Genomic DNA, 27836 nt, shown 5'->3' on the forward strand with positions numbered 1-27836 from the left:
AGCTGAATGCAGCAGGTAGCTAAAAATAAAGTACTTCTAAACATATGAAGGAAATCAGGGTGCGACAGATGACCAAGCCAGTGCTCTTAGACTTTCCTGAGATAGCTTTCTAATAAGATGAGCTATATTTTTATCCCCGTCGTCTAGCCAAGTCTATGGGGCATTACATTCTTTATAAACTAGTGAGATCAAGAGCATAGGGGTATGTGTGAGAGAGGCAAGGTGGCTACAGAAGAAGGAAGGGGGATACAAGCAATAAGGACACACATAGAGATACACAAGAACTCCCTAGAGATTGGTGCCTCCTACCGCCACCAATCTTTCCCCCAGCCCTCTGAAGCATCTCATTGCTCATTACCTGGTGGCAGGGAGGAAGTAAAAAGATTGGTTAACAACCACAGATTTCATGGAAGTAAACGTAATCAATAGTCAGAAAGGAGCAGCACCATGATAAGTAATATTGCTACACAGTGCCTCTAAAGCTGTGATGAATACCCCCATCCCCAGCTACCGTCCAGCCTACGTAGTCTTTCTTTGCATGTCTTTTCCCCTGCAGTTCTCCTTCACATGTTTTGGGAAAAATTTTACAGTCTCTTATGGCCATTACTGCATTCAGGTCTGGAGTCTCCAACATATGAATGGCATGGACTGGCTGGAGGGAGTCCAAAGAAGAGCCATGAAGCTCCTCAGAGGGCTGGAACAGTTCTCCTATGAAGACAGGCTGAGAGTTGGGTTTGTTCAGTTTGGAGAAGAGAAGGCTCCAGGAAGACCTTATAGCAGCCTTCCAAAACCTAAAAGGGGTCTACAAGAAACCTGGAGAGGGCATGTAGTGACAGGATAGGGATAATGGCTTGACACTGAAAGAGGACAGATTTATACTGAGACATTAGGAAGAAATTCTTTACTGTGAGGGTGGTGAGGCACTGGAACAGGTTGCCCAGAGAAGTTTTGAATGCACTGTCTCTGGAAGTGTTCAAGGCCAGATTGAATGAGGCTTTGAGCAACCTGATCTAGTGGAAGGTGTCCCTATGATTCTATGGTTCTTATAGAAAATGGGCAAGCACAGAAGACACCACTATATTGCCAGTTACTTAAGAATTTTATCTATAGAGCTACTTATCAACAAACAGAAACCTTCACCATGCCCATAATTAACTCTCTGACACAACAAAAGTCTGTTTTCAAGGGGAAAAAAAGTGACAAAAATAATCTTGATCTTGCTTCCTGCCTTCCTCCCCAACTAAATTACAGTCTTAAACCATTTTTGGCTTAATATAATTAATAATATATATTTTCCTTCTATTTTGTGATTCCACTGTTTCCAAAACTGTAAGAAGCACCAACAGTGAATCCTGCGGTGCCAGAACAGCTTGGGGACAGAAATAATCAGCTTGAAAATAAACAGGTTTTTTTTTTGCAATCAAAGCACTAATAGGCATGTTAGGCTGGCAGAGACAAGCTCGAGCAAAAAGGGATGGAGAAGAGCAGAAAAATATCCTGTTTACTGATAAATCTGAAATACATAGAAATGCTGGGGAAGAACGACCAGAGTAAAAAAAGTCAAAGATTTTTCAATAGGACACAATCATCTCAAATCATCCCAGCAAATCCACCACTAGTTTATTCTTGCATAGTTTCGGGCACTCTGGTAAATGCCATGTTGATCACCTGCCTCCCATTTTATCACAGCAATGTTTGATATGGTGTCTCTCACCCTCTGCATGAATTCAATCCTGCCATAACCCTGGAAAACTTTTTTTTGGGGTCTAATACAGTAGAAGAGTTTTAACTTTCTCCACAATAAGAAGTACTTCATATGTCAAGTCTTAAGAGCCTCCTTTGGGAGGCTACATAGACTGGTATGGCCACATGGGACTGAATCATGCTTTGCCTGCATGCATAAGTCTACCATGCACTACCCAGCTCCATCCCTGCTGGCATGGAAAATAAAATGAAATGACGAGACAGTATCAAGAGCAAGAACACGACCTGGCTGGCCAGTGGATGTTTTGCTATGAAGCTATGTGATTCCCAGTCTCCTGATGGGAAATAACTCCTTTCACAAAACCTAGACCTGGGAAGAGGCACAACTGTAGGATTTCTGACCAAGCTGTAATCAGTGCTTGGTCAGAAATGAAGTTTTCTTCCCAAGATGTTTTGGTCTGACTGCCTGTCTGCAGGAAGGACTCAAGTGACTCAACCAGACTCTTCTGTAGGCCACGAATACCACCAAATACCACCAACCCCTGGGTTTTACCCGCACCAAGTCCCTGCTGAGCAGAACTGAGCAGCATCACTCTGTGTGAGGACAACCCTGGGACAGAGGTGCTCTGCTGCTACATTTATTCTCAGTACTGGGAATATCTTGTCTAACACAGGCATCACCTGCCTCTTCCAAATGTTCTGGCTTTTACCCAGCTTGATGGGAGTCGGATAGAAGCAGTTTGGACAGAGGCAGCACCAGACGCCAAAGGCCAAGTCACGGGAGGGTTTTGTGAAAAATCACGGGCTGAAAAATCAGGAAAAAGCGTGTCCGGAGGTGATTATTTTCACTGTCAATCTTTCTAGTCTATTTTGTGGCCTTCTATATCCTGACGATGAATCCTAATTGCTCCCAAGGGATTTGAAAGGGGAAGCTAAATGAGAGTGGCAAAGTGCCAGCGGGCAATCGGCAGTCATGGGATTGGGAAGGGTTATGTAGCCTAGGACAATGATGGTGCTTTGCATATGCTCGGAGCAAGAAAATAAAGAGACAGCAAACAATGACTGAGGAGGCCTAACGGGGACTTGTTTTACTCTTTGACATGCTACCAGCAGTTTTTTAATCTCAGAAAAAACAAACTTAAAAAAAAAAAAAATTAAAACATTACAATGATTAAAAGGTACGACACATGAAATACTATACTCAATCCGCGTGTCGTTGGCTAGTTTATACAGTAGGCACAAAACAGACCTAGAATCACCTGCAACAAGTATCGATCAGTGTTGTTCTCACCCCTAAACAAGTACTGTTAGCCTGATATTTCTAGTCAGCCGCAGCTGTGTAACCTTTGTGCTTAAATTGCTCAGCTTAGGCCTCCTTTCTTTGGCATTGCTCACCCATGCCATAAAGGAGTGGAGACTTGTACTGAAGACAGTAATGGAGAGATGAACAACAACAACAACAAAAAAGGAGAGATTAATTGTACAGTACATACATACAGTATCTTCTAAATCGTGATCAGTTGTTTATTGGTTGGCAAACAAGCTTCACTTTTACAACAAATATTAGTAATGAGGTCATTCAACTGTTGAGACCGTACAAAATGGATCATAAATTAAAAAAAAATAAAAAATAAAAAAAGAAAAAATAATTATTCATACTCCGTGCTGCTAATTTACCTCCAGAAAGCCTATGTTAATTAAAAATCCTGTCAAATAAATAAATTTCCTGTTAGGAAAAATAATGAACAGAAGACTTTTTTTTTAATCACTGCAAAGTACTTTTTAGCTCACTACACATCAATCAGTTTTCTTAACCACTGCAGTACAAGTGCCTAAACCGGGGACCAGATTGAGCCGTGAAGGCTCTTTGCTCCTCCAGGGAAATGGCCATCTCCTGTGGAAGCCCTGCTATGACAATAAGATGAACCTCTCAGCTCCTGGATGCAACCCTACGGCCTGGCTGAGGGGCTGCTTGCCAAAGACGCTTCACAGGATTATGTCACGATCGGTTGTGCACTGTCAATGGGGAAGTTTGCCCTGGTCTAGTCTGCCAAGAGGTCTGCCAGCAATACGCTGGCTGTAGAAAGTTGTACAGCGAGGAAATAAAAAGACTGCCTTGGCTGAAAAGAAATGGTGATGGTGTTACTAAAAATAGTCCTTATAAAGTGATGTTTGTTTTTTTTTTTTCCCAGAGATTTTTTTTTTTTTACTGGGATGGGGACAGGATGAAGGTGAGGAACAGTGGAAGAGGCAAAACAAAACCGAAAAAAAAAGGAGGAGTTATGAAAAACCTTGCTCCTACTGGTAGACAAACTTACAAGACCAGCACAACAGAAAAAAGTTATTTTTTTTTTTTTCCACTACATTAACAGGGACGCAAGTTCTGGAGGAACAGAAAGCAGACTATATGTGCAATGCTAGTATCTGTACATTACATAGAAATTGTTCTCTTCTCTTTATCTGCCATTAGTTTTTATCATCCGTTAATACAGCAAAACATAAAATATGCCTTTAGCACAGAATTCTAGGATTCCCTTCCATCTCATTAAATTTTTGTTTTGTTTGCTCCCACAGCAAAGGGCGCTGCAGTGAAACCAAGTTGTGAGTGACCAAAACCCATGAGGTGATCTGGATTGGTAAGAAAGAGTTTTGCTAGCTTGTTTTTGTGCAGCGCTCCCACCTAGATGAGTCATCGCTACTAGTTTTAAATGCACATTTTTGGCCTTTTATTTTTTCTTTACTTTTGTTTGTTTGTTTTTGCCTTTTTTAATTTTTTTCCTCTTAAATCAGGTCCTTGGTATTAAGAGCAACACAGCATCAAGGATTGTTTAAACAAACACGGCATAACTTGAGAAGGCCACAAAGCGTGCCGTTATCTATCTCTTTCATTAACATAATGAAGTCTATCTGGAGGGAAGGAGGATGGGGGGAGGGGGGGGGGGGGGCAGCAGTTACTGTCCTCTCCGGGCCGGCCTAAAAATTCCAGTAAAAAAAGTCCAAGAGTTTCCTTTCGAACAGCATGAAGATTTAGGAGTACACACAATATTACCACTGTTTGGATTAACTCAGAACAGTAAACCGAGCGTTACGGAGGGGCTTTTTGTTGTCTCTTTGCTTAATTTTTGCTGAATCTTCTATAGACTAGTGACCAAGTGAGCAGGTCCTTTTGCATTGCCGTCCGGGGGGGTTCCCTCTTTGTTTGGTGGGACTATAAAACCGTCGCTGCTGCCTCGACCTAGCTGGTAGTAAGTGTGTAGCTGATGGACGTGGTTCCTGGAGCCAAGGTTGGGCATACTTTTGTAGTAAACATCATCAGCGTCGCCACCATTGCTTTTGGCTGGTGGGGGATCGGTCTGGGTGCTGGCGGTGACACTTTCCGTCATGGGCATGCCGGCCAGCGCGGGCATACTGGTATAGAGAGAATCCCTGTTGGGTGACTGGAGGTCGTCCGTGTGCTCGTTGGTCAGCAAGGGGAAAAAACTCTCACTGTTGTCTTGCGGGATGCACCGCCGGCTGTAGAGGTGGGGCTGGTGGTTGTCCGCAGAGTATACCCGGGGGGGCAGCAGCGGGGCATCCGACTCCTCATGGATGAGCTCCAGGCCCAGGCTCTCCTCGTGGGTGAAGGAGGTGGCGTCGTCCAGCACAATGGCGTCATCCTCACTCCCGCCGCCCACGCTGTTGACAAGTTTGTTCATCAGGTTGCGGCTCTGCTCGCTGGAGCGCTCATGGTTGTTCAGGTAGGAAGGGATGTAGTTGGAGGTGAGTTCCTTCAGAATCTTTTTCTCGAGGGCGTTCTCGGTGTGGTTGTACCCACGATCAAGGATTTGCACGCAGTTGCTGAGGTACTCGCCGCTGGCGATGCTGTAGCTGTTGCTGTGATTACCATTCAGTGGTAGAGTATCCGTGACACTTGTATCCCTGGCATTGTTCAGAAGCCCCTCTGAAAAACATTACACAAGAGAGGGTGACTTGTACAAACAGGACACTCACGTGGGATGTGCACACTCAAACCCCCTTCCTAGGCTGCCATGGCTGCAGGGGCTCGGCAGCAAGAAGAGTGTTGCAGCCAAAATAGTAGGGCACAGCTCCAGCTAACCAGCTTAAGGTCTTCCCACCGAAAAAATGGAAAGAGCTGTCAAGTGTGTGACTTGGTGTAGCAACAGCCAGCAGGAAGGAATCGCCTGTCCTGGCCAGTACCTCCTGTGGCTCTTGCACTTTGCTCTGTGTATTCCTGAGGGAGCTGAGGAATAGGTGACTCTGGACTGGTCTAAATCACCCTTGCTGGGCAGGCTGCCAGAGGAAAGGCGTAAGGCCTGAATGGTGGGATTCAGAGATGAGCAAGGTGGTGGCACAAAGTGCTTCCCGGCCCAGGCTTTTTTAGGACAAGGCTAAATGCCCTACCTCTCCTGTAACAAGGGCATGGCCAAAATTATTTTTCCACACTGGCTGGGTGGGGATTTTATAACACAATCTATGTTGGAGGCAGCTGCTGTGGGGTCCTGCAAAAAATGTTTGAAATAGCTCTCATTTGACTTGCAAAACAGTGGAAGGTACAGCAAGTACCATCACTGTCACAGTACAGCGATCTTGGGGGAAACTGCAAGGAGTAACAGAGTCTTGGTGTGCCCTCCAACTAAATGCCTATTGCATCTCCATAGGTGTCTCAACACTGTCAACATAAGGCTGTAGCTTGGCTCTTTCCCAGCACGCTATGGGACAAGGTGGGGAAGCATTCTGAGAGCAATGCAGCATGAGTGGACAAGGGAGAAGAAAATCAGGCCCAGCAGTTAAGTCACCATGCTTTCTTTTTTGGGATTATTGGCCTCATTGGAAGGAGTACAGGCGCGGGGATTCATGAAATAATGCATCGACCTTTCAGCTAAAGGCTTTGGTCGTTGCCAAAAAATGGCAAATAACTCCCAGCAAGCTGTGATGGATTAGAGGAGCCATTAGCTGACAATTTCAGATGAACAGTTGCTCATACCATGCTGGTACATGGCATGTGTACCTTCTGAAAATACAGGATTCGGTCTATATCTGCGATGGATTAGTTGCTGCATGTCAAGGGCTGGAATGCACTGCTGCAGGCTTTCTTCTTGCTTTTGAGTGAAATGCCCTGAATGTGTCTGTCACCTTTTAGGTTTCTGAAGCTTAGAGGGTGCTGCTATATATTGAGTTTTTCAGCAAATGAGGGAGCTATGCCAAAAAATAAACTAGCCATCACAGACATAGAGCAAAGCTGCTGATTTTCACGGTGGAAACTCTCCAACTGTGTCACAATGCTTGAAGAAAAATGAAAAGTGTGCACCTGGGGGGGAACTGTAGGTAATGGGTGATGGGTACAATAGCATTTGTCTGATGGTCATGTTGAGTGACATATGCATTGAGGTGCTGAGTGCTGTGCTTCTGCTGCCAATGCATAGATCTGGGGATTGGTGGAGAAATAAAATGGAGGCATCACAAGTAAGAAGAGAGTGAGGTCCGCAATGAAACACACCATATAAAAATGCCATGACCTTGCAAATAAAAATGTGAAGTGTAAAAAAAAGCATACACAAAATTATATGAGAAATTACACTGGGTAAACTATACCACAAAAATGAGAAATAAACAAAGAAAGCATCATCTAATCTCATATATATATGTATATGCATACATATATATATACACACATACATACACACACATACACGTATATATACATGTATATTCATATTCTTTTGATTTCAAAACTGAGATGAATTTCCTTTATTAGCTACATCATCTATATGTGATGCAATAAAAGTGAACTAAAAAAAATTACATTTGATATGCAATGTTTAGCTTTACTCCCATACTTGTCTCTCTGTAGGGCTCTAAACGACAGCATGAAGAAAAGGAAAGAAAAAACAACAAGTAAGCTTACAGCGACAGTAGGAGAAACATGAGTAAAAAGCAAATTGATGATGTGCAGAAAAAAGAGTTAACAGAAATAATTTCCACTGCCCAGAATACACGAATTTGTTACATGGTTTATTTCAGGTAAAAAATATTGACATTTTAGACAGAAAATTATTTTACGCGCAATATTCAATAGACTACATTTTTATTTAAAAAAAAATCACATTTAAAACGTTTTCCAATGCCATTATAAAACATTCATTGTGCAACACAAATCAAGAAATAATGCCTGGAAATTTAACAAAAGTCTAAAGCTGGTAACGGTCATGCTTGAAAAGACAGGCACTGTCAACATCACTTCCAAAGTCTTAAAATGAATGGGTTTACTTACTGTTAGTTATAACAACCCTTGGAATTTGAAAACTAAATCCTTTTCCTTACTAAAAATGTTTTGCCGTCCATCCTTCGCAACAGTGCTTTGTAAGAGTATGACTTTGCTCATCACAGGGCTGCTGGCATTTTATAGACTTTGATAAGTCTGCTCTTTTTTTTTAATTGAACACATGGCAAACTACATAGACTTTGCAGAAAAAAAAGAGGAATAGTAGTTTGAATAATGGCATTGCTAAATGAAGATATTGAGAAGAAAAGGTTAAAACATGAAGAGCCAGGGATGAAGATGAAGAGCCAGTGAAAACTCTTAGCTTCCCACTTTGCAATGATCTGTGGCACGTTGGGGTTTAAGCAGAGCCCTCTAACAGGATTGACGTTTTCTCTTAAAATTAAATCTCATGAAAGCAGTTAGGCCATTTCAAGAAACTCCTGTGTTTGAGAGACCGAGCCAGCGGACATCCATCAGCTGCCAACAGCAGTGAGTGTTTGGTACGTTCTGCAGAGTGTCAGACTCCTCACCTAACATTGCCTTCAACCTCTACACTCTGTGTCTATCGAAGAATCTCTTTTGCCACTGGAAAATGGGACTTTGGCCTTTTAAGGTCTGATTCCCTGTGTGTTCCCAAGGTTTATTCTTAGGGCTCCACAGGCAGCTTCAGCTTGAGCAGAAGGTATCTTAAAACACGTAACTGGGGAGGGAGAAAAGGAAGGGCTGGATCAGATCAGGCCCCAGATTTCTTATAGTGTCTTGTCTTGTCAGTGGCCATCACCAGAACTGGTAGATGCAGGTACAAAAAAAAATCATAGCCTTAGTGATGTGGAAATGAGTTAGTTGGATGATGTTAGCTAGCGATGACCTCACCACATGCTGATCCCAGCCAAGGCACACCCAGAGGTGGTGACAGCATCTGCTTTTACAATGAACTATCATTGCTTTAGCATGCCTGCTGATGCAGCATCCTTAAAGCCCAAAGAACTTCTGTGAGGCCATTAGGACCCGGTTGGTTTTGCTAACTTTCATTTCTGCTTCAGGATTTCCTCTGTTCAGTGTTTGTAGCTGTCCAGGGACAGTAACTAGTTTGCAAAGCAATAGCTATACCAGTTCTGTGGTAATTATTTAGCTTGCAGCCTCCTAAAAAGAATGGGTTGGGTTCTGCTCCCTCTGAAGTCAATAGAAAAGCTCCAGAGGATCAGTCAATGGGATCAGTACTGGTCCCACTCTTTCTTCATCTCCTAAGGATGAAGCCTTGGTAGGTTTCTTGGTTATCCATCTGGCTGTGTTCCACTGAATAGCACTTGCAAAACAATTACACTACATTGTGGAATAAAATGTTAGCTCAGGTAACTGTATCAGAATCTATCCTTAAAAATTAGAAAAACACAAGATTATTAAAATGCACATTCAATATTTTTGTCACATTTTTTACCCAAATCACGCGGGCTTGGTTGAGGCACCCAGACCTGAAAATCAGGACTTCTCTTAAGCCTAAATTCTGACTCAGCATTACCTGTTGCCACCTGATTTAAAAGCCCCCCAAACCTCAATGTTATCATGCAAGAAACTATGCAGAACATCAAAGCTTATTTCAACATCTGCGGTACACTGAAGTTCTTAAAATTCAGAGCATTTTGTGTTTAACAGTAGCCCTTTTTAAAAAAGTGTTCTTGGAAGCAAATTTATTGCACCAAGGTACCATAGTTTAGGAAATTAATGAACAGTAAAAAGGTCAAACACATGTGCTTTCCTTGTGCTTTGAATGAAAATAACCAGGTGATACAGTTCAGTATCTATTTCTACTGTAAACAATATGCTGCCATAAAATACAAAGGGCGTTTTCCTGCTTGCGTTGTAACCATCATTATTTTCCCTTCCTTAGAGATCCTTTACTGGAAAGGGATGCCTTCACTGGAAGCTGACAGCTGACAGAGTACTGACATACTTGCGCTTGAAAGCAGTGTTACTCTGTAACGATTCAGCCACCTTGCAAGTAAGCCAAAAAAAAAAATTTAGCAATCCCATGGAAGTGGCAGAGCAAGACGGAGTCACCAAGAGACAGGAGCTGGCAGAGTTCCACACTCCCCAGCTCCTCCTCAGGTCCTGCTTAAATGCATCTGCCTCTCCTTCACAGAAGCATTAGGACATCAGCTTACAAACATGGTCCCTTCCCACAGCCTGAGCAGAGACAAACATGTAGGTGACAAGAGACTGATTTCTACAACAGAAACCTGCATTAGCTACAACTGACTCTGTTTATTTTCCATTGCTGAAAGGAAGATATGCAAGAGCTTCTAGTCTCCCTCTGTCTCTTCTACTCTCTTCCTTTTTTTTTAAATTTGTTTCTAGTAGCACATATAAAATGTATTAATGCAAACGGCAAAATATTTCTTACAATAACTAAGCTCTGCTCTTTGGAGGTGACCCATGTTTCTCACTTCAGCTATTATTTTTCTTAGAGAGCAAGGGCAGTTTTGCTTTATTTTGCTTTTTTTTTTTTTTTCCTGTACAAGCCAGTGTGCAGCTGACCACATTTCTTTATGCCATTTCAAATGAGAGTAGCTTTGGTGGCAAAGGCCATTTTAGCTTCACTTACCTTCAAAGGTGTTCCTGTTTCTGAAATGAATGGTTTAACAGGGAAATGTGCTGATAACAAAGAGTGGAATGGATACATCCAAGAAAATACACACACAAGACCAAAACAACACAAAAGAGAGGAGATTGAGGGAAAAAAAACCCAAAAAACAAAATCAAAACCACTATGAATTCTTTGAGTAGAACTGACGAGGGTCTCTCAAAGTGAATTTGATTGCTCATGGAAAAAAAGCCTCCAAAATACGGAAAGATGCATCGAAATGAAAAGAAGGGGAGGGGATCTTTTTTTGTGCCCAGTTCCAAAAAAAAAAAAAAACCAAAACAAAACAACAGTGTGTGTGCATGGGAGGGAAAAAAAAAAAAAAAAGGAAGGAAAAAAAAGAAAGAAATGGGCCAAAAGAAGCCACAGAAAATGGAATTCTCACTAGAAAAATTAGAGAGAAACTCCAGCACACCTTGTGCGTTGTACATGCTGACAGAAGGGTTGTTATAGACCGCCGTTTCCCCGAGCAATGTATTATAAGGGTTGTTAGTGCCATGAGGACGAAGCAGAGCATTGGTTATAAGATGATTAGCCATGGCTCCTGGAGCAGCCCAATAGAAAGAAAGAGAAAAAAAAACAAAACAAAACAACAAAAACGGTCAATCAGGCAAATGTGGTATTAAAAAAAAGGGAAAAAGAACATTCAGAATGACAACAGTTGAAATAGTCCTGATTACAAGCAGCCAGCTAATTAGACTTGGAAAACTGTATGCCACTAAAGCAGAACAGATGTTACTGACAATGCACAAATCCAAACCAATGCAAAAGAAAATGTATTAGAAAGCAGATAAGCTACATTTATGGTGGTTCCTCAGTTGCTTGGAGTGTAAGCAAGGCTATGCTCACATGCTTGCTACAAAAAAAGAAAGTAAGACAGCAGCCTACACAATGTGGGGGCAAAAACTCTCTGCAAAGTGCCAGATGAATGAGAAAAAATAATGACTAACAGAAACCAGCACATTCGACTCCCACTATTGGCTAGGATAACTTATATTGGCCCTTTGCAACATATCTACAGTCAAAAAGCAGAATTAAAAAGAAAAGATGGAGAATGCAGACGCTCTGAAGGCTCTTGGCACTTATCAGAGGGTAGCATATTTTCATGTTTAAGAGGACAAGTTTCACTTCAGCTACTGCTCAGGTATCACCATCAAGCAGATCCACAAACACTCAAATCCATCCTTGAAGGCAAGAGTACCACCGCTCTATCAGGCACTTTGAACAGGAGCAAGAGCAGCCACACACATTTGAAGACTCTCCATTTCCCTGTAACCACCCTGTTTCCCCACTCCTCGACCTCTCTGCTGTCATTTCCAAGCACTCAGCCAGCAGTTGTCCTCCTGCTTCAGTTTATCCCTTGGAGCTGCAGCCTTTGGACTTGTGTTTTTCAGGATCATCACAGCTTGGCAGGTGGCTGCCAAGACATACCTTGATTCCTTTGCAAGCATCAACCCATGAAGGAAAGCCTTCTCCCCACCTTTTACATGACCCATTAAGCCTTTGCTCCAAATCTCCTCTGGGAACCAAAGAGATGACCGAATCAAAAACCAAGACCATTCCCACTATCATTTGTAGAGACCTAGAGCAGCAATACTTAAGGGCACACCATGGCTTTTACTTCCAGTGTTAAACTGTTAAGACAAAAACTTTCCACCAGGAAAGTAAGTCTTTGGCAGGGCAACTAGAGATAGTCACCACAGGGGTGTCAGAGGGCTCATGATACCTGGCTGTCACTAACGCCTTATATCCTCAGCCCAAACAACCAACCAAAAAAGCCAGTCCCCATATGCAGCAATCCTGGCAGGGATGCCTTCACCAATGGCTGTGGTCTGGAGACCCTATTTACCTCTTTTAGGGGTAGAGGTGGCCCTGTGGAATGGCACTCAGTCTTTCCAAGGCATGTGGGAGTCTGGGTACAATCTCTTCTCTGCAACTCATTACCTGATTTTTATTTCAAGGCAAACTCCATTTGTTTGCCTTGAATGGAGTTGCTGAGGATATATAAGCCCCAAGGGTCTCTGGATGGTACAAATCCCCTTAGTGACAAGCTCTCTGAAAGCTCACACCTACTAATTATTTAAAAAAAAACAACAAAATAATCTGGCCAAACCTAAGGCTAGATGGAGGCCTCTGGAGCTGCCTCCGGTGGTGCTTGAATGTTGGCCTGGTTCCATTTCCTGGGATGGTGTTTCTCCATGTCTGTGCAGGCAGAGGAGAGGGTAAACTGCTCTCCTGCCTCTCCCTCATCCTCCCCCAGCCTTTCTCAGCCCCAGGCATATGGCCTTACTGGATCACTTAATCAGGCTTTTGAGCACAGAACAAAATAGAAGGCCGTACTGTATGGGGGCTGCATGCCAGGGAGGCTCCTCAATACATGCAGCTGGGAAAAAAAGACTTGTTTTCTCTCACCTGATATTTTTGTTTATGCTGATGGAAAGCAAGATGAGCTGCTGTGTTTGGAAATAAGGAAACAAAGCTGTCTCCTGTAAGAAAACATTATATGAATGCTTAACTAGGCAAACTTGAATTTAACTAATAGGTTTTAATCAAGCCAGGTTATAAAAGATTCAAAAAGGGACTCACTTTTATTCAGGTAACAGGAATGTCCAGAGTTAATGTCAGCCATAAATTCAGAAGTGATATAATCCTTCCATTTGAGATTTAACCCAATCTCCAACTAAGTCCCTTTGAGATTGAATATGGAGAAGAATATACCTGCCCACATGGTCCTGAATGCTTTAGCTTGAGGCATTTTTAAATGGCAACTGCCAGAAAGAGCATCTCACTCAATATATCCCTGGCCTGATCTTGTATAGTGATCCCTAGCAGGCGGGAACAAGCTGATTCTACCACAGCTGGGCAGGTTGAGCTGTTTCACATAGGAAATGCTTTCACAGCAAGACAAGAGAGGAGAAGGGACCAATCTGTGTCAGCACTTAATGCTTTGCTTGCCCATGTTCACCAGGGTGATGGGCTTTGAAATTCGCACAAAGCTGGCTCTTTCTGGCTGTTAGAAACTAAACTGTTTCTGACAACTTTTTTTCACAGATCTATGATCCTGACTATAAACTTGGAAAAAAAGTTGGAAATACAGAGTAAGTAATTTTTTGCTCTCTCAGGTATGTAAAAGAGGAGGCTTGGTAGAACTAAACAGTCACTCATTCCTATATGCAGCTACTAAGCAAAAGCACGGCATCTTCTGCTGCCTTCTCTCTGGATTGCTAAGGGTGTTAAAATTTTTAAATTTAATTATCAAAATACCACTTTTGATGGTAGTGCTGAGTAATTCTCCTGATGCAAACTCAAACCAAACCCACAGCTAACATATTCAGATATCTTTCAATACTTTCAGAAACCAAACAGGACCCTAAGCGCTCTGCAGCACGTTCCCATTATGGTGGGGTGGCCATGGCAAACTTCACACTCTTTTCAGGTCACAATAAATATTACCTTTGGCATCTTAAAACCAAAAGGATATGTACCTTGTTTTCATTAATTTGGGTCCTTGCTCTTCCCTAACTGCTTTGGAGCTGCAACATTCCCAGGCTCAAAGGATGCTGAGAGAGAAGGACTGCATTCAGGCTCCAAAAAGCCTACAGTTAAAGCTTTAGGTAAAACAGTAACACACCAAACAAATCTCCATTATTGGGTTTCTCCTTCCCAGGAGGGAGAAAAAACACCAGCCATCCACTTAAGAATTATTCTGCCTTTTTCATAACATTTTATCATTGCTATAGCAACCAACAGGATTATTAGGATGAGCAGATTAGGTCTGCAGACGAGGCATAAGCAGAAGGAGCAGGTAGACTACCAGACTATGACCCTCTTTGCATGAAACGGCATTGGTAATAAACAGCCAACACAAACCCAGTAAAGCAAGCATGGGATCAAAGCAGCATGCTTTCCCAAAATACCACATGAGAAAGAAGAGAGGTGTATCCTGCAGTCCCACATGTGGGGGTGCAGCAAAGGCTGGATGCTCAAGTTCTGAATCCAAGGGTAAATAGGTATCTGAGGACCCAAAAAGCAGAAAGAGCAGCACTGCAGGTGCCCATCAACTACCCTGAATCTCCTCTCCAGCAGAGTACTCTCAAGATGTGACCCTTGGCAGCTGCCTGGCTCAGTGCTGGTGATGTGCTTGATATCCTCAGCAAGCAGCAGTTGTTCATCACTTATTTTTATTTATTCACTTATGGCTGGATCTTTGGCTCTCAGCATCTGTGGTGAGACACATATTTATCCCAGCAAATCTCACAACCCTGTGGCATCCTTGATTCCCTATATTTCAGCAATAATACTCCCAACACAAATCCTTCCTTTTCCACCTCCTGAAGCATCCGAGCTCAGCACACAGCCACCACTCTATTTGCTTTAGTTAGGATGACTGCCTTCAATTTGGCTGTGTTGAAACACCTTCAGTTCTGCTAGTTGAAGATACCCTCCTGACAGCAAATGCTCTCCATTTCTACATCCCTATCGTGTTGTGTACATGTGGGAGCATGAATTTGGAGCTGGAAAAAAATTGAGGCTTCAGACCCACAGGTTCACCTGGGCATCTCCTTCTTCTGTGTGATGAGATCATCACAACCAGCAAACATTTAAGAGAAGAAATCACAGTTATAAAAAAATATTCCCTACAAGCACACCAGTATAATTACAGTTTCAAGTCCCCTTGTTTCCCCTGATATTTAACCACAGCAACCAGGCCAGCTCTGATACCCAAAATTACATTCAAATTTAGGTTTCTGGCAATGCCAGTGCTCAGTTCAAGGTTTCCTGATGCTGGATTTCCTCAAGTGAAGGATTTACAGATTGTGATCATGAGAAGAAAGAAACGATGCTTTAACAGAAGGCAAGTATTAGCTGGGTAACATGCATATCATCCTGTCCCTTTCACAGCACAGGGGATCCTCATGATCCAGTTACCAAAGATCTGTCCTTTCTTACTGGGTTTGAAAGGCTATGAGAAGCCTGTGCATCCTCAGGATGCATAGGATCTCAGGGGAAGATCTAGAGAGTTGCACTTTTGACTTGCAAACTGAGAAAATCTGACAGGGAAACCAATCACGGCAAAGAAAACAAAAATCCCACATTTTGACCATTACTGTAACCACACAGAGAAGATTCAGATAACTACAGTTAGCTGCTTTGTGTGCCTGTGAAAGTAGGCATAGTTTTAATGACAGCATGCAACCAAATGGTACCTTTTTCTTCTCTTTCTAACACAGAAATTGATGTCCTTGATGCAGGACAACACTGAACATAGAAATAATTTTTGGGAGAATTTGCTATTATGACTGTAAGGGAAAACTGCACCTTGTTAAACAAAAGTGTGATTTATCCACTCACTGAAAGCAAATGATAAAAATGATGATGACAAGCACATGTTGCCAGACCCTGGACTACATCATTCAGGAAAAAAATGCAATTAATCTTTTGTGGGCAGTTGGCTGACAAAGCCACACAAAGGCATTTAGGTTAACTTGAATCATCTGCATGGTCTACTGAACAAGGTGGGAAATGGATCCAACTGCTCCTCCAGACCTTCTGAAAAATGATGTCATTTAGTCTGGCTCTACCAGGCTGAAATGGCTTGAGCAGTGCTCCTTTAGCTGGCATCATCTGTCCACATAGGTAATAACATCCTCGTGTATCCTCTTCTTTGAATTTGGGTCTTTGCAATTGTATGCCAAAATTAGCTCTATCCTGCTACATGCATTTTAGCAAGGTGGAAACTCACTGAGGATGAGGAGATTTGCCCTATTTCCCAGCGGATGTGCTAGATGTACAGTTTTGCTGAGAAAGGGGACCAAACCAGCTAACGTTACACTGAATGGACTAGTGAATCAGCTGAATGCTTTAAAAATGTCCATACAAAAATCAGTATTTTCCAAATGAAATGTTTTCGCTTTTTGTTCCAAAAGGGCACTATCTGTAGGAAAGCTGACTTTGACTTTTTCATATGATGTCATCTTTTCACTAGAGTAGAAATAAAAATAAATCACTTAGAAAAAGCACATCTGAGTTGCAACAAAATATTTTATTGCCTTTGACCCAGCAGTCCCAAAATGTAGGTGTCGGTGTGATTTTTTTTGCTTTTTTTTTTTTTTTTTTGCTTTCAGAAGAAACAACCAATACCAAAAGCATGTACTGCTGTGTTTTCGGTCAACCTTCATCTATGTGTCTTCTCCCCATTTTGCCAAGCATGCAGCTCTCTTCTCACAGGAATAGGGCACAGTGCTATACTCCTGCCTGCTCTTCTTCCCGAATCACCCAACTTATCTTACTGTTCACAGCCATCATAAATCAAGTCCCTCAGCTTCTCACGCTTCATATACTTGAATTCAGACCACCCTGCAGAGACAAGCTACAGCCAGAGAGAACATGGACCATTCCCTAAAGGTACTGCGATGTCTATCAAGGAATACAGTTTAGCTCAGACATCAATGGTATGGTTAGCAACGAATTCTCTCTTAAGTGTCCGTTAAAAAAACTCCACAACACATGCTGCCTTACTCTAACAAATAACCCATCTGAACTCAAATGTTACTGGAGAAGCCCCTCTGCCCTGATTTCAGTTTGCATATTCTGTCTGGTTCTGTGTATCACTTAGCATTAGCTTACTTATTCACTTTACTCCCAGGGAAAGAAAATACATTCAAAGTAGGTTTGTAGGAGTCTAAGCTCTAATGTTCTTTGTGATTTTCCTTACAGTGTCCTTTTCTGTGTTACACGCAGAGTTTTCAAGCATTTAAAAAATTCTGGTCTTCCATGTTCACTTGCAATTTATTTCAACAATCAATTCAATTATGAAAAGTGAAATCACACATATTTGCTGGAGGACAACAGGTATTTTCAGATCTTTTCCTAGTTCCCTCCAACAAATGCTCTGACGCTTAGATTTATTGAGCTGTGTTCCTATAATAGCCAACAGGATTCAGTTAATAAACTTCAATAAACCTCCCTATTAAATTTCTTTCAAATAGGTTTGTTGTCACTTGCAGCATCTAATCTATTCATTGAGAAGCTATTAATACTGACTTCAGTGAAATGGAGTTTCAGCAAATGAGGTTGTTAAGCTCTGGGCTATCTTCTGCCAAATGAAACACTCCATGCTTTTATGTAGAGACAGGGGAGGGAAAGAATTTCTTTGCCCCTTTTTTCCTTCCTTTTTTCTGCAATGATTTCAGATGACAAACCTCTCTGGATTACAATCTAAAAACTACGTTCAAAACACACAGCTAGTCTACACCAATTTATAAATATTTGCCTACTCACTGATTCCCTCTCAACTGCCTGGAGCAGAAACATTGGCCCAGGATGTGATATTTCTTTTTACCAACACTACCCCCTTCCAAGGATTTATATCTCACAGTACCTTCACTATACAAACATGCATGATCCCTAATTTTTTCTGCTTATGTTTATTTCTCATTAGATCTTTTATCCAAGATGTGGAGAGCTCTGCCTCTGGTAGAAATCAGACCATACTTAATAGGAATCTATACAAGCAGCCATGCCTTCTTTCTTCCTCCTTCACAGTCATCATATTACAATTGCTCTGCAGCAATACTCTGCTGGATCTAATACTCCCCAAAGCCTGCTCTGATTTCAGAAATTGCCTTGCCCTTACTTTTCTTCTTTAAATCTGATCCACCTAATGACTGAACTTCCAATTATATGGCTGTCAATCCTAAAATCAAAGCCAGTTCATAATATCTCCCAAAGGAAGAATGTCACGTCACTCACTGAAATCGCTGCAACAAATCTCAGCTAACTCAGTTCTAGTCTGCAGAGAGGCAAAATAAACTAGAAGACAATCGACAATGGGATTCATTTTGCATGTAGGCAAAAATAGGAATTAAATTCCCTAAGTTTTGATCCTCAATGCAGAAAATTGTAATTTTCCTGGCATCAAATGTATGGCTGATTTAAGAAAAAAAAAAAGTAAGGAAAAAGAAAAAAAAAAAGGCTGCTGAATTTCCCTTACAAACAGAAAATACTCTGCTGTCATCCCCCTGAAATTTCTCTCTACTTCACATGTGATTATCAGGATGGCCCATTTTGAGGCTAGATGCTGATATTTAGCCAAACCAGAAGCTGCTTAAGATGGTTGCAAATATTTATGGATTGCAAACAGCGATCCCTCACAGCTGATCATGTGCAATTGCATGTGGACTATTCCCTCCAAATATGCCCTCCATCTGGACAAGTGACCCCAGGAAGGGGTATCCATAGGGTTAGGGGAGAATATGTGTAGTCTGTAGGGTTACAAGAGGGAACAGAAGAAGCAGAAGGGCATGGTGGATGAATTCAAATAGCTTCATCAGGAAAATGCCAGTGGTGGTGAGATGGAGAGTGGAAGGAACAACCTCCTGCATTTGGTAAAGTGGAAATTTCAAAGTTCTGATATAAATTGTCCACACTACTTCTTCTGCAGGCTCTCCCTAATGTTGTGAGCACTGCTACAAGCATCTGTGGTGCTGGGACAGCAAGCACTCTTGAACACTGATCTCCCTGGTAAAGAGCAGAAGCCACAGCATTCAAGAAACTGTGACTGAAGGAGATGCTAGAAAATAGCCGGCATGCTAGCTCTGGATGATGCCACACAGATGCTGCCAGGGACTCCTACCCTACTTCTCGACCACTGATTTCCACTAAACATATAGGAGGCACTTACCTCTAAAAACTATTATCACCCTCTAAAGAGGCAGCCTGGACTGAAATGGAATAGAAACCAAACTTCTAAATGTACTCTAGAGGCCTGAGGAAATTGGCATTGCTCTTGCTGTTTGTGGCTAAACCGGAGGCCTGCAGGTTCCAGGACTGAATTCCTTGAAACAAAAACTAAATTTCTCAGGACTGAATGCTTTGCTTGCCACTGGGAAAGGAGATGCTTGAAGCAGAGATTGCTACATCCCTCAGGTTCATGCAACACCTTGCCCCTAGTGACTTTGCAATGGTAGCAAGGACAGTGTTAAGCATCAACACCTCTCAGCAGTCTTCAAAAGTATAGGTTCTGGGGGAAAGTGCTGTGTCTTAGATTTAGATCATAGATTTAAAGCAATGATGATGAAGAAACAAGATTTGCATATTGGCATATGATGGTCTCTGGACGTCCACAGGCTGCTGCCCTTATAGGAGCCACGGGCTCAACTTTGAGAAGTCCTCTGCATTTATTGTCCAAAACTCACTTTTTCTGAAAATAGACCACAAAGGATTTAAAGCATCTCCAGGAGGAACTCAGATTTAAACAGACACACCGCTTGCTCCACACCACATATGCAGTCACACAGTGATGGTACCCACAAGAGCAAAGCGTCTGAAGGAAACAGCCAACTGCAGGCACCTTGGAGTATGTTGCACTAACCCCGCACAGTACCAAACCCAGTACCACAGCAGGAACAAGAATATAAGAAAAAAAAGTGATCTGACAAACTTGAAAACATGTTTAAAAATGTCAGTGGTCATCACTAATGCCATCTCCCAACTTGCACAGCCAAAACTTGCAAAGCTAAAATGGAAAAATCCTCACACCCTAAAACCATCTCTGAAAGACATGACACAAAAACTGACTGACATCACAAGAGAAACTGGGGCACTGTTTGCTGGAACTATAAAACCAAAACAAATGGAAGGAAAACAGAGAAAATATTTACTATTCAATATCTTTAAACCACAAGAGCCATAGGTGTTACTCAAAGCTGGTAAGAAGTGTTTAGACAGATTGTGATAGATCAGTTGATGGCGCCCTTTGAATATCTTATCTAGATGAGTAGAGGCGTTTCCACCTCTCCCAGATATTGGCTGCTTGTTTATTTGTTTTATATGCAACATAAATTCAGCAGAAATCTGACTGGTCATATCAATCCATCAATGACTGAACAAGCACCTTAAGAAAGACTGACACATGACAATGGTAGCACTTCCATGGTCCAAATTTCCACCTGCTTTCTGCTTTACCTAGTTATTGGCAGCAAAGGGTCAGCATCACAAATGGGCTATAATGAGCAGCAATCACTCTTTGAAGTGTACCAGGGATGGGGTTTGAGATTCCCAGGGGAATCTTGACTTGATTTTACTTTTTCCATTTTGTTCTTTCCTTTTCTTTCTCTTTTCACCTCCTCTGCTTGTCTGTCCTTTTAGTCACACCAAACTGTACCCCATTTTCACGGATGTATTGCCAAGTTATGTCCAGATCATGACACCCACCACCCCTGCAGAGAGCTAAACCAAAGCATCTTCATCTTGCAATATCGAGATGCAGCCCCTGTCTCTGAGCCCTAAGGGAAGATTTGGGGAGAGTGACCCAAACCTGACTCACTGCACTGCTCCAGCACTAACCTGCAGCTCCCATCTTCTGGAGTGGCAGTCTTCTACCAAAGGAGGAATTTCACCTTCTACCGTGTTTTCTAAATAACTGCTTCCTGAAAATGTAAGATAATATGGCCACCTGAAGATAATTTAAAACTTCACCCACCCTTCCTGCAACACACACAGTTGTTCCTGCTGAGTTAACAGCACAGATACAATTTCAGCCTGGAAATCACAGCTTAATTATATTTTTGAGTGGGTGGGAGGAATTTGAGGGAAGATTTCATTTAGGAAACAATCAGGTCTCGGTTGGGTTAGAAATCAGGATATTAATGTTCTTCATTTTAATTTTCCTCTCTGACTCAGATTCCCACTGTTTGAATTTGAGCTCAATTTGTTCCGTTCATTATGAAGAAATCCACATGAATTTGACATTAAACTGATTATCTCTGAAAACAGTAGCAATAATTTCCCTTTTTCCTGTGTACGTTTCAGATTAAATCTTTGTGGTTGATATAAAAACGCAAGGGAGAAATAATAAAGCAAAGGGAAATCAAGTATTTATTCTGGAATGCTACTTAGAAGCTGAGGCGTGCAATGGCACTTGTGCATTTGGGAAGGAAAAAGCAAGTGGCAGGGGCAAACTATATCCCCATTTCCATTTCCCATTTCAGCTCATTTGCATGGGAACAAACAGGGAATGAATATGGCTTTCCTAGCCAGGAATAATATCTGTTGTGCCAATACTGGGGATCTTAGAGCTCTGTGATAACTTTATGATGGGGTTTACTGGCAAAGGCAGGCCCCCTCATGAACAGACCCTCAGGGCCACAAGGATGAATTCATATTTAAGACTCACTGTCCTGTAGTAAGAACTGCCAGAGGTCCTAGGCTCCAATCCTGCATCAGCTGTTGGGATCATGATGACCCGTGATAGGCCTTAATAGCCCTGATGAACCCCTGGGGACCTACAACCCCTGCTTGGTCCTGAGCACCCAGTCCTTGCCTTGTGTCTGTCTCCTGGGTGGAGCTTGGACCTGGATTATAACCCATTTTCCAGCCCTGTCTCTGCCAACATCTCCTACTGCTCTGGGCTGGACCCTAGACATGGTTCATCTCTTTATCTTGTCTGCGGCTGTGGATGGACCCTGCAACCAGCATCCAGCTCTGTTTGCTGGCTTAAGCTACTGTGGGACCACACCCCATTAGTGAGGGCATGGCTTGTGCTTGATTTCCCCTCAGCTCCCAACTCTTCTCCCTCATTAAACAGAGGGAGTAAGCTGCTCTTACAGCTCCCTGCTGTTTCTCGTCCTTCAGACAAGAAGGTCCCTCCAGGAGGCCTCTGTGGTTGAGCATGGTGGGGATGATCTGCAGTACTTTGGGTGTGATGGGACATAGAGCATATATGTGCATAGCCAAGACAAGAGGCACACATACTCCTGTTTGTATAGCAAGACTGCTAATGGAATAAACTATTAAACTTGCTGTCCAGTTTGCAAGCCATGACTCTGAGCATTACAGTGGGAGTACAGCACTTGAGGCACAAGGCAACAGAATTCTGGAGTAGTTTCTATTTTCAAAGAAATCTGGTGGCTTTAGTCCTAGTCTCTTTATCTCCTCAAAGAGGAAAAAAAAACCCTAAAACCCCAAACATTAAGACACAGTAAGCTTCACCACAAATTAAGATAATGTTCCCTTATCTGTTAACTTGAATGGCTATACATAGCTCTATCAGTGCATTTTCCTATAACAAAGCACTGCCTCATACTAGTGACAAACTTTCTTTGTTTCTGCTGCTCCCAAGCCCCAACAAAACCAGGAACACTCCTTTCTTTAACAGATAACTTCCATTTTTTTTCTCTGGAAAAAAATATCACACCCTGCCCCAACTTGAAAACCTGAAGACTAACAAAGTACCATATAGCTCATGATGATTTCTTTTTTCTCTCCCAGTTGTCTCACATCGAAAGACAGTAATTACTGTATTATCTCTCACTTAAAAATAGGCTGAAGTCACATTGCTGTTTCTGCTATTACTGCTTGCTTACAAGGCTGTCTCAGCTGAGCGCTTTTGACAATCATGGTCTGAAGGTGCCAACAAACCTGTCCCTCATGTTCCTGAGGTGGCCACTTGGACATACTCAAAGCTCAGGCCTGTGCTGCACCATCAGAACCAGCAGTGCTCATGCTTACAGTGGTCCCTTGCAATCAACTCTTGCCATTATCACCATTCTGAGAGACACCCTGTTTTCCCTTGCTGCCTCCATCCACAGGTACAGCACAGGTCCATGATTAAATTACCAAAGCACAGCAGAACTAGAATAACAGTAATGCTGTTAACTGCTTTTAATCGCTAGCTCTTTTCCAAAACTGTCCTTAGCTTAAGTACCAAGACTGCTGCTACAACTAAGCAGTCATCTTTTCCACATTTCCCTCATGAGCCTAACACAAAGGAAAATTGTCTGTTGCTTTCTCTTTGTACCTTCTACTTTTCAGCCTTCAAAATAGTGTTTTAGCAAACAGTCCATCCTACATCCATCCCTTGTGGTCCAGTTCTTCAGCACTGCATCTGAGCGACTTTATCAAGACCACTTTACACCAAACACCCTATAGGCAAAGGGAGACTTCTTTTTTCTATTCACGAGGTAATCAGCTTGGTTCAGCTTCTACACCCTTGCAGATTTTCAGCTCTGGGAAAAGATGCAGAGAACAGGGTGGACGTGAAATAGACAGCAGAAACACCCAGCCAGACCCACAGTGGGAAAAAATTGGGCAGGGCTGTGGAGTAGGAGTGCAAGGAATTACCTGTGATTGTGAAAAAGGTCCACCAAGGTGCTTGGTGGCAGTCAGCACTAAGGGGAAATCCTGCCTGACCACTTTGGTGGCCTTCTATGATGGGGCTATGAAACTGACGGACAGGGGTAGAGCACTTGACATCATCTACCTGGACTTGTGCAAAGCATTCAACACTGTCCCACACGACATCCTTGTCTCTAAATTGAAGAGACATCAATTTGATGGATGGACCACTCTGTGGATAAAGAACTGGCTGGGTGGCCACACACAAACAGTTGTGGTCAATGGCTCAATGTCCAGCTGGAGACCAGTAATGAGTGGTGTCCCTCAGGGATCAGTGTTGGGACTGGTCTTGTTCAACATCTTTGTGGGTGACATGGACACTAGGATTGAGTGTGCCCTCAGCAAGTTTGCTGATGACACCAAGCTGTGTGGTTCGGTTGATACTCTGGAGGGAAGGAATGCCATCCAGAGGGACCTTGACACGCTTGTGAGATGGGCTGATGCCAACATCATGAAGTTTAACCATGACAAGTGCAAGGTCCTACACCTGGGTTGGGGCAATCCGAGGCACAGCTATAGGTTGGGCAGAGAAGAGATTCAGAACAGCCCTATGGAGAAGGACTTGGGGGTGCTGGTCAATGAGAAAATGAACATGAGCAGGCAGTGTGCGCTTGCAGCCCAGAAAGCCAACCGTATGCTGGGCTACATCAAAAGGAGTGTGACCAGCAGGTCAAAGGAGGTGATCCTGCCCCTCTACTCTGCTCTTGTGAGACCTCACCTGGAGTATTGTGTGCAGTTCTGGTGTCCTCAACATCAAAAGGACATGGAACTGTTGGAACAAGTCCAGAGGAGGGCCACGAGGATGATCAGGGGACTGGATCACCTCCCATATGAAGACAGGCCGAGAAAGCATAGCAGCCTTCCAGTATCTGAAGGGGGCCTACAAGCGTGCTGGAGTCGGACTCTTCATTAGGGATTGTAGTGATAGGACAAGGGGTAACAGGTTCAAACTTAAACAGGGGAAGTTTAGATTGGATATAAGGAAGAAATTTTTTCCTGTAAGGGTGGTGAGGCACTGGAATGGGTTGCCCAAGGAACCTGTGAATGCTTGTCGTGGTTTAAACCCAGTCCGGTAACTCGTTCACTCACTCCCCCCCTTCTTTCTCTCCCCCTACTCCCGGAGGGACGGAGAGGAGAATTGAAAAGAATGCAACTCCCACGGGTTGAGATAAGAGCAGTTTAGTAACTAAGGTATAACATAGATCACTACTGCTAGCACCAATAATAACAATGATAAAGGAAATAACAAGGGAAGAGAATACAACATCTCACCACCAGCCGACCGATAACTCACCCCCCAAGCCCGACCCTCCTCCAACCCTGCAGTCTCCCAGCCCTTCCGGCTAACTCCCAGTTACATCCTGGACATGACGTGCTGTGGTATGGAATACCTCTTTGGCTAGCTTGGGTCAGGTGTCCTGTCTCTGCTTCCTCCTGGCTTCCCCTCCTCCCTGGCAGAGCATGAGGCTCACAAAGTCCTTGGCCAAACCAAAACATCGCTATCAGCTCTGTTCCCAGGCTGAAAGTCAAAACACTGCACTGCACCAGCTACCAAGAAGGAGAAACATGACTGCTACTGCTGAACCCAGGACAATGCTCCATCCCTGGCAGTGCTCACGGCCAGATCAGACAGAGCCTTGGGTGACATGGTTGAGGTGTCCCCGCCCATGGCAGGGGGGTTGGAACTAGATGATCTTAAGGTCCTTTCTAACCCTAACTTTTCTATGATTCTATTCTATGATCATGGGGTGGACTGACATGCTGCTCATTTGACAGTAGAAGAGGAAATCCACAGCTGTTTTCTGTTCCCTTCCTCCTGATTTCAGTGGTATAATAACCCCAAATCCACATCATTAGCAAGCTATAATGAGCAGCAAGGGGAAACAGAGCCTGAAACAAACATTTTGGACTAAGCTGTAATTAGATGTTACCTTAAGGAAATATCTGAAATGGTCCTGTAAGTCTTTGGAATCAAGTGTGAGTACAGTTTTCATTACAGAACACATTACATCAAGCAAGTTTGGGGTCATGCCCAAAATTCCAGGTATAATAAATGAGAATAACAAAAATAACATTATGGCCAGTTACTTTGGGGGTGGGGGGAAGGGATGGGGAGTAGGTAACAGAGGATCTGGTGCTGAAAAAAAGCCATAAGCAGTGTGGTATCTGCTAAATTGGAAAAATTCATATTACACGTATAAAGGAGGGATGCACTAACACAGGTAACATATTCCCGACCGACACTCAGGAGCTTCATAGAAGAAGAAGAGCGGATGGGATGCTGGTTATCATATAGTAATAAGGATAGGTAGAACAGTCTTGCCTGGGACCTTATCAAGCAGCAGGGGACCAAGAACACTGTAAATGATATAAGGGAAAAAAAGGCTTAAATTGGAAAGAACCTCACTTGGAGCATGTCTCATTGCTTTCTGCTTTCATGACAGAAAAAAAAACAACACCTCAGCACTGGCCCAAGTCATTGTTGGGCCAGGACCTGAAGGATGAGATAATTCCATGGAGGAAGGATCATTTTCTCCCTGTTTTATAAAGGGGGTTAATGTCTAAAGGCTCTTGGAAAAATACCAGTGCAAAAAGAATGTTTTATGTGGGGTAATACAGATACTTGCATGTGAAAGGTGCCTAGGCTGGGAGGTCTGCAGAGGGACTTTTGAACAGGTATGTGAGCCTGTTGTGTCATCCTTGGACAGGAAAGCTACTAACCGCATAATTCAAGGCTCATGCTAGACTCTTTTGAGTTTTTACCGCACACTTGTAAATAAAATATTAATGAAACAGATACTTTAAAGCTTGATATGTATTAAAAATTAAGAGAAAGACAGGAACTGTGAAAACTGCAATGCCCCATTGGTCTGTTCAGGCTCCAGCTCTCTCTGGAGAGATTGAAGAAACAACGTGTGCTCTATGTAAAGCCCTAAGACAATGAACTTTTCAAATGAAATAAACAGGATAAGGTGTGAAATATCTGGGACCCCATGCAGTTGGGATTACTGTAGGTGTCAGGTGTATTTTCCTACCAGAACTGACCACTTGTTGCTTTGGAGATACTAACTCCCAATGTTTTAACCTCCATTTTGTAAGAAATGAAAAAAAATGACAAATCTTGTGCCTGCCTGTGTGAAAAAGAGGGAGGATGCCCCTGTATAATAGTACAACTTATTCAAGTAAGTTAAGCGTCCCACCTACAAAGGCTTTCCTTCCAAGACAGTCAACAGGCTGCTTCTGTAGTCAGTGGAGAGATTAAGACCCTTTGGGTGATTCATCTCATCCAACGGTACAAAAGGAAAATAGCTAGATGAAATCCACTTTGAAATTGCTTCCCCCAGCAGCTCTTTTCCCAACGGATCTTTAAATAACAGGCACATCTAGTAACAGGCTCTCACCACATTGAAATGAAGATTGCCCACTTGAAACCTCTTCACAGCTTTCCCAATTTATGGTCACACTTGCTTCTGCACATGGAAAAAAAACCCTTAAACTGAAATAGGAGAGATGCCTCTCTCTTGCTGATGAGTCCAGAAGATCCTGTTTTGACCCCCTTTGTAGCCTCAGCTGCATTGGAGAGCAAGTCAACTTCTGAGCTAACTAAAGGAGTGAATGTTTCATGCATGACACATTTTGGTTTGCCACCAAAATGGAGTTTATAGATGGCCAAGAGAAACAAGGGTTCTTGCTGTAACCTTTGTGCAACAACCGATCCCCCTCTAAATTAGCCCTGGCTGTAGCTGTCCAGTCTCTGATGCAAAGACAGAGAGAAATACAAAGGCAATGCATGTGGATAAATCAGCCTTTTTGCAGTAATGGCATCTTCCAGCCCTCTTTATTAATGAATCTTCAATACAAGGTGAAAAACCACCAGAGTGAGTTGAGGGAGTTAACATCTCCACTGCCTTCCCCTTTTCACTGATTCAGGAGATGTATATAGTGTTCAGAGAACTGAATCGTATACCCCCAGTTACCCAGTACTCAGTATTACTAACAGCACAGTCAAAATTAATAAAGCCTATCCATAGGCAAAACTCATCCTAAAATCAG

General features: G+C 42.8%; 1 protein-coding gene across 20 annotated transcripts in view; it reads right to left on the reverse strand.

Moving 5' to 3' along the window:
• Positions 1-27836, reverse strand: part of ADGRL3 (adhesion G protein-coupled receptor L3) — a 339457-nt gene that overhangs the window by 4533 nt on the left and 307088 nt on the right. For 6 of the 20 annotated variants that reach the window (XM_057411063.1, XM_057411068.1, XM_057411066.1 and 3 more), the window contains 3 exons: positions 11023-11151; positions 7542-7559; positions 2768-5644 (listed from right to left, as the gene is read on the reverse strand). The exons of 1 other annotated variant lie outside the window; for it this stretch is intronic. In XM_057411063.1, coding sequence (XP_057267046.1) covers positions 4839-5644; positions 7542-7559; positions 11023-11151 — 953 coding nt within the window. In that variant the 3' untranslated portion in view covers positions 2768-4838. Of the gene's footprint in view, positions 1-2767; positions 5645-7507; positions 7560-11022; positions 11152-13019; positions 13094-27836 lie in introns of those variants that run through there. 13 more of the 20 variants (XM_057411072.1, XM_057411071.1, XM_057411070.1 and 10 more) reach the window with 8 other exon arrangements.

The sequence above is a fragment of the Pezoporus wallicus genome, unplaced genomic scaffold, assembly GCF_028554395.1.
Source record: "Pezoporus wallicus isolate ANWC-B61680 ecotype Strahan unplaced genomic scaffold, APGP_CSIRO_Pwel_v1 contig_2439, whole genome shotgun sequence".
Classification (NCBI taxonomy): Eukaryota; Metazoa; Chordata; class Aves; order Psittaciformes; family Psittacidae; genus Pezoporus; species Pezoporus wallicus.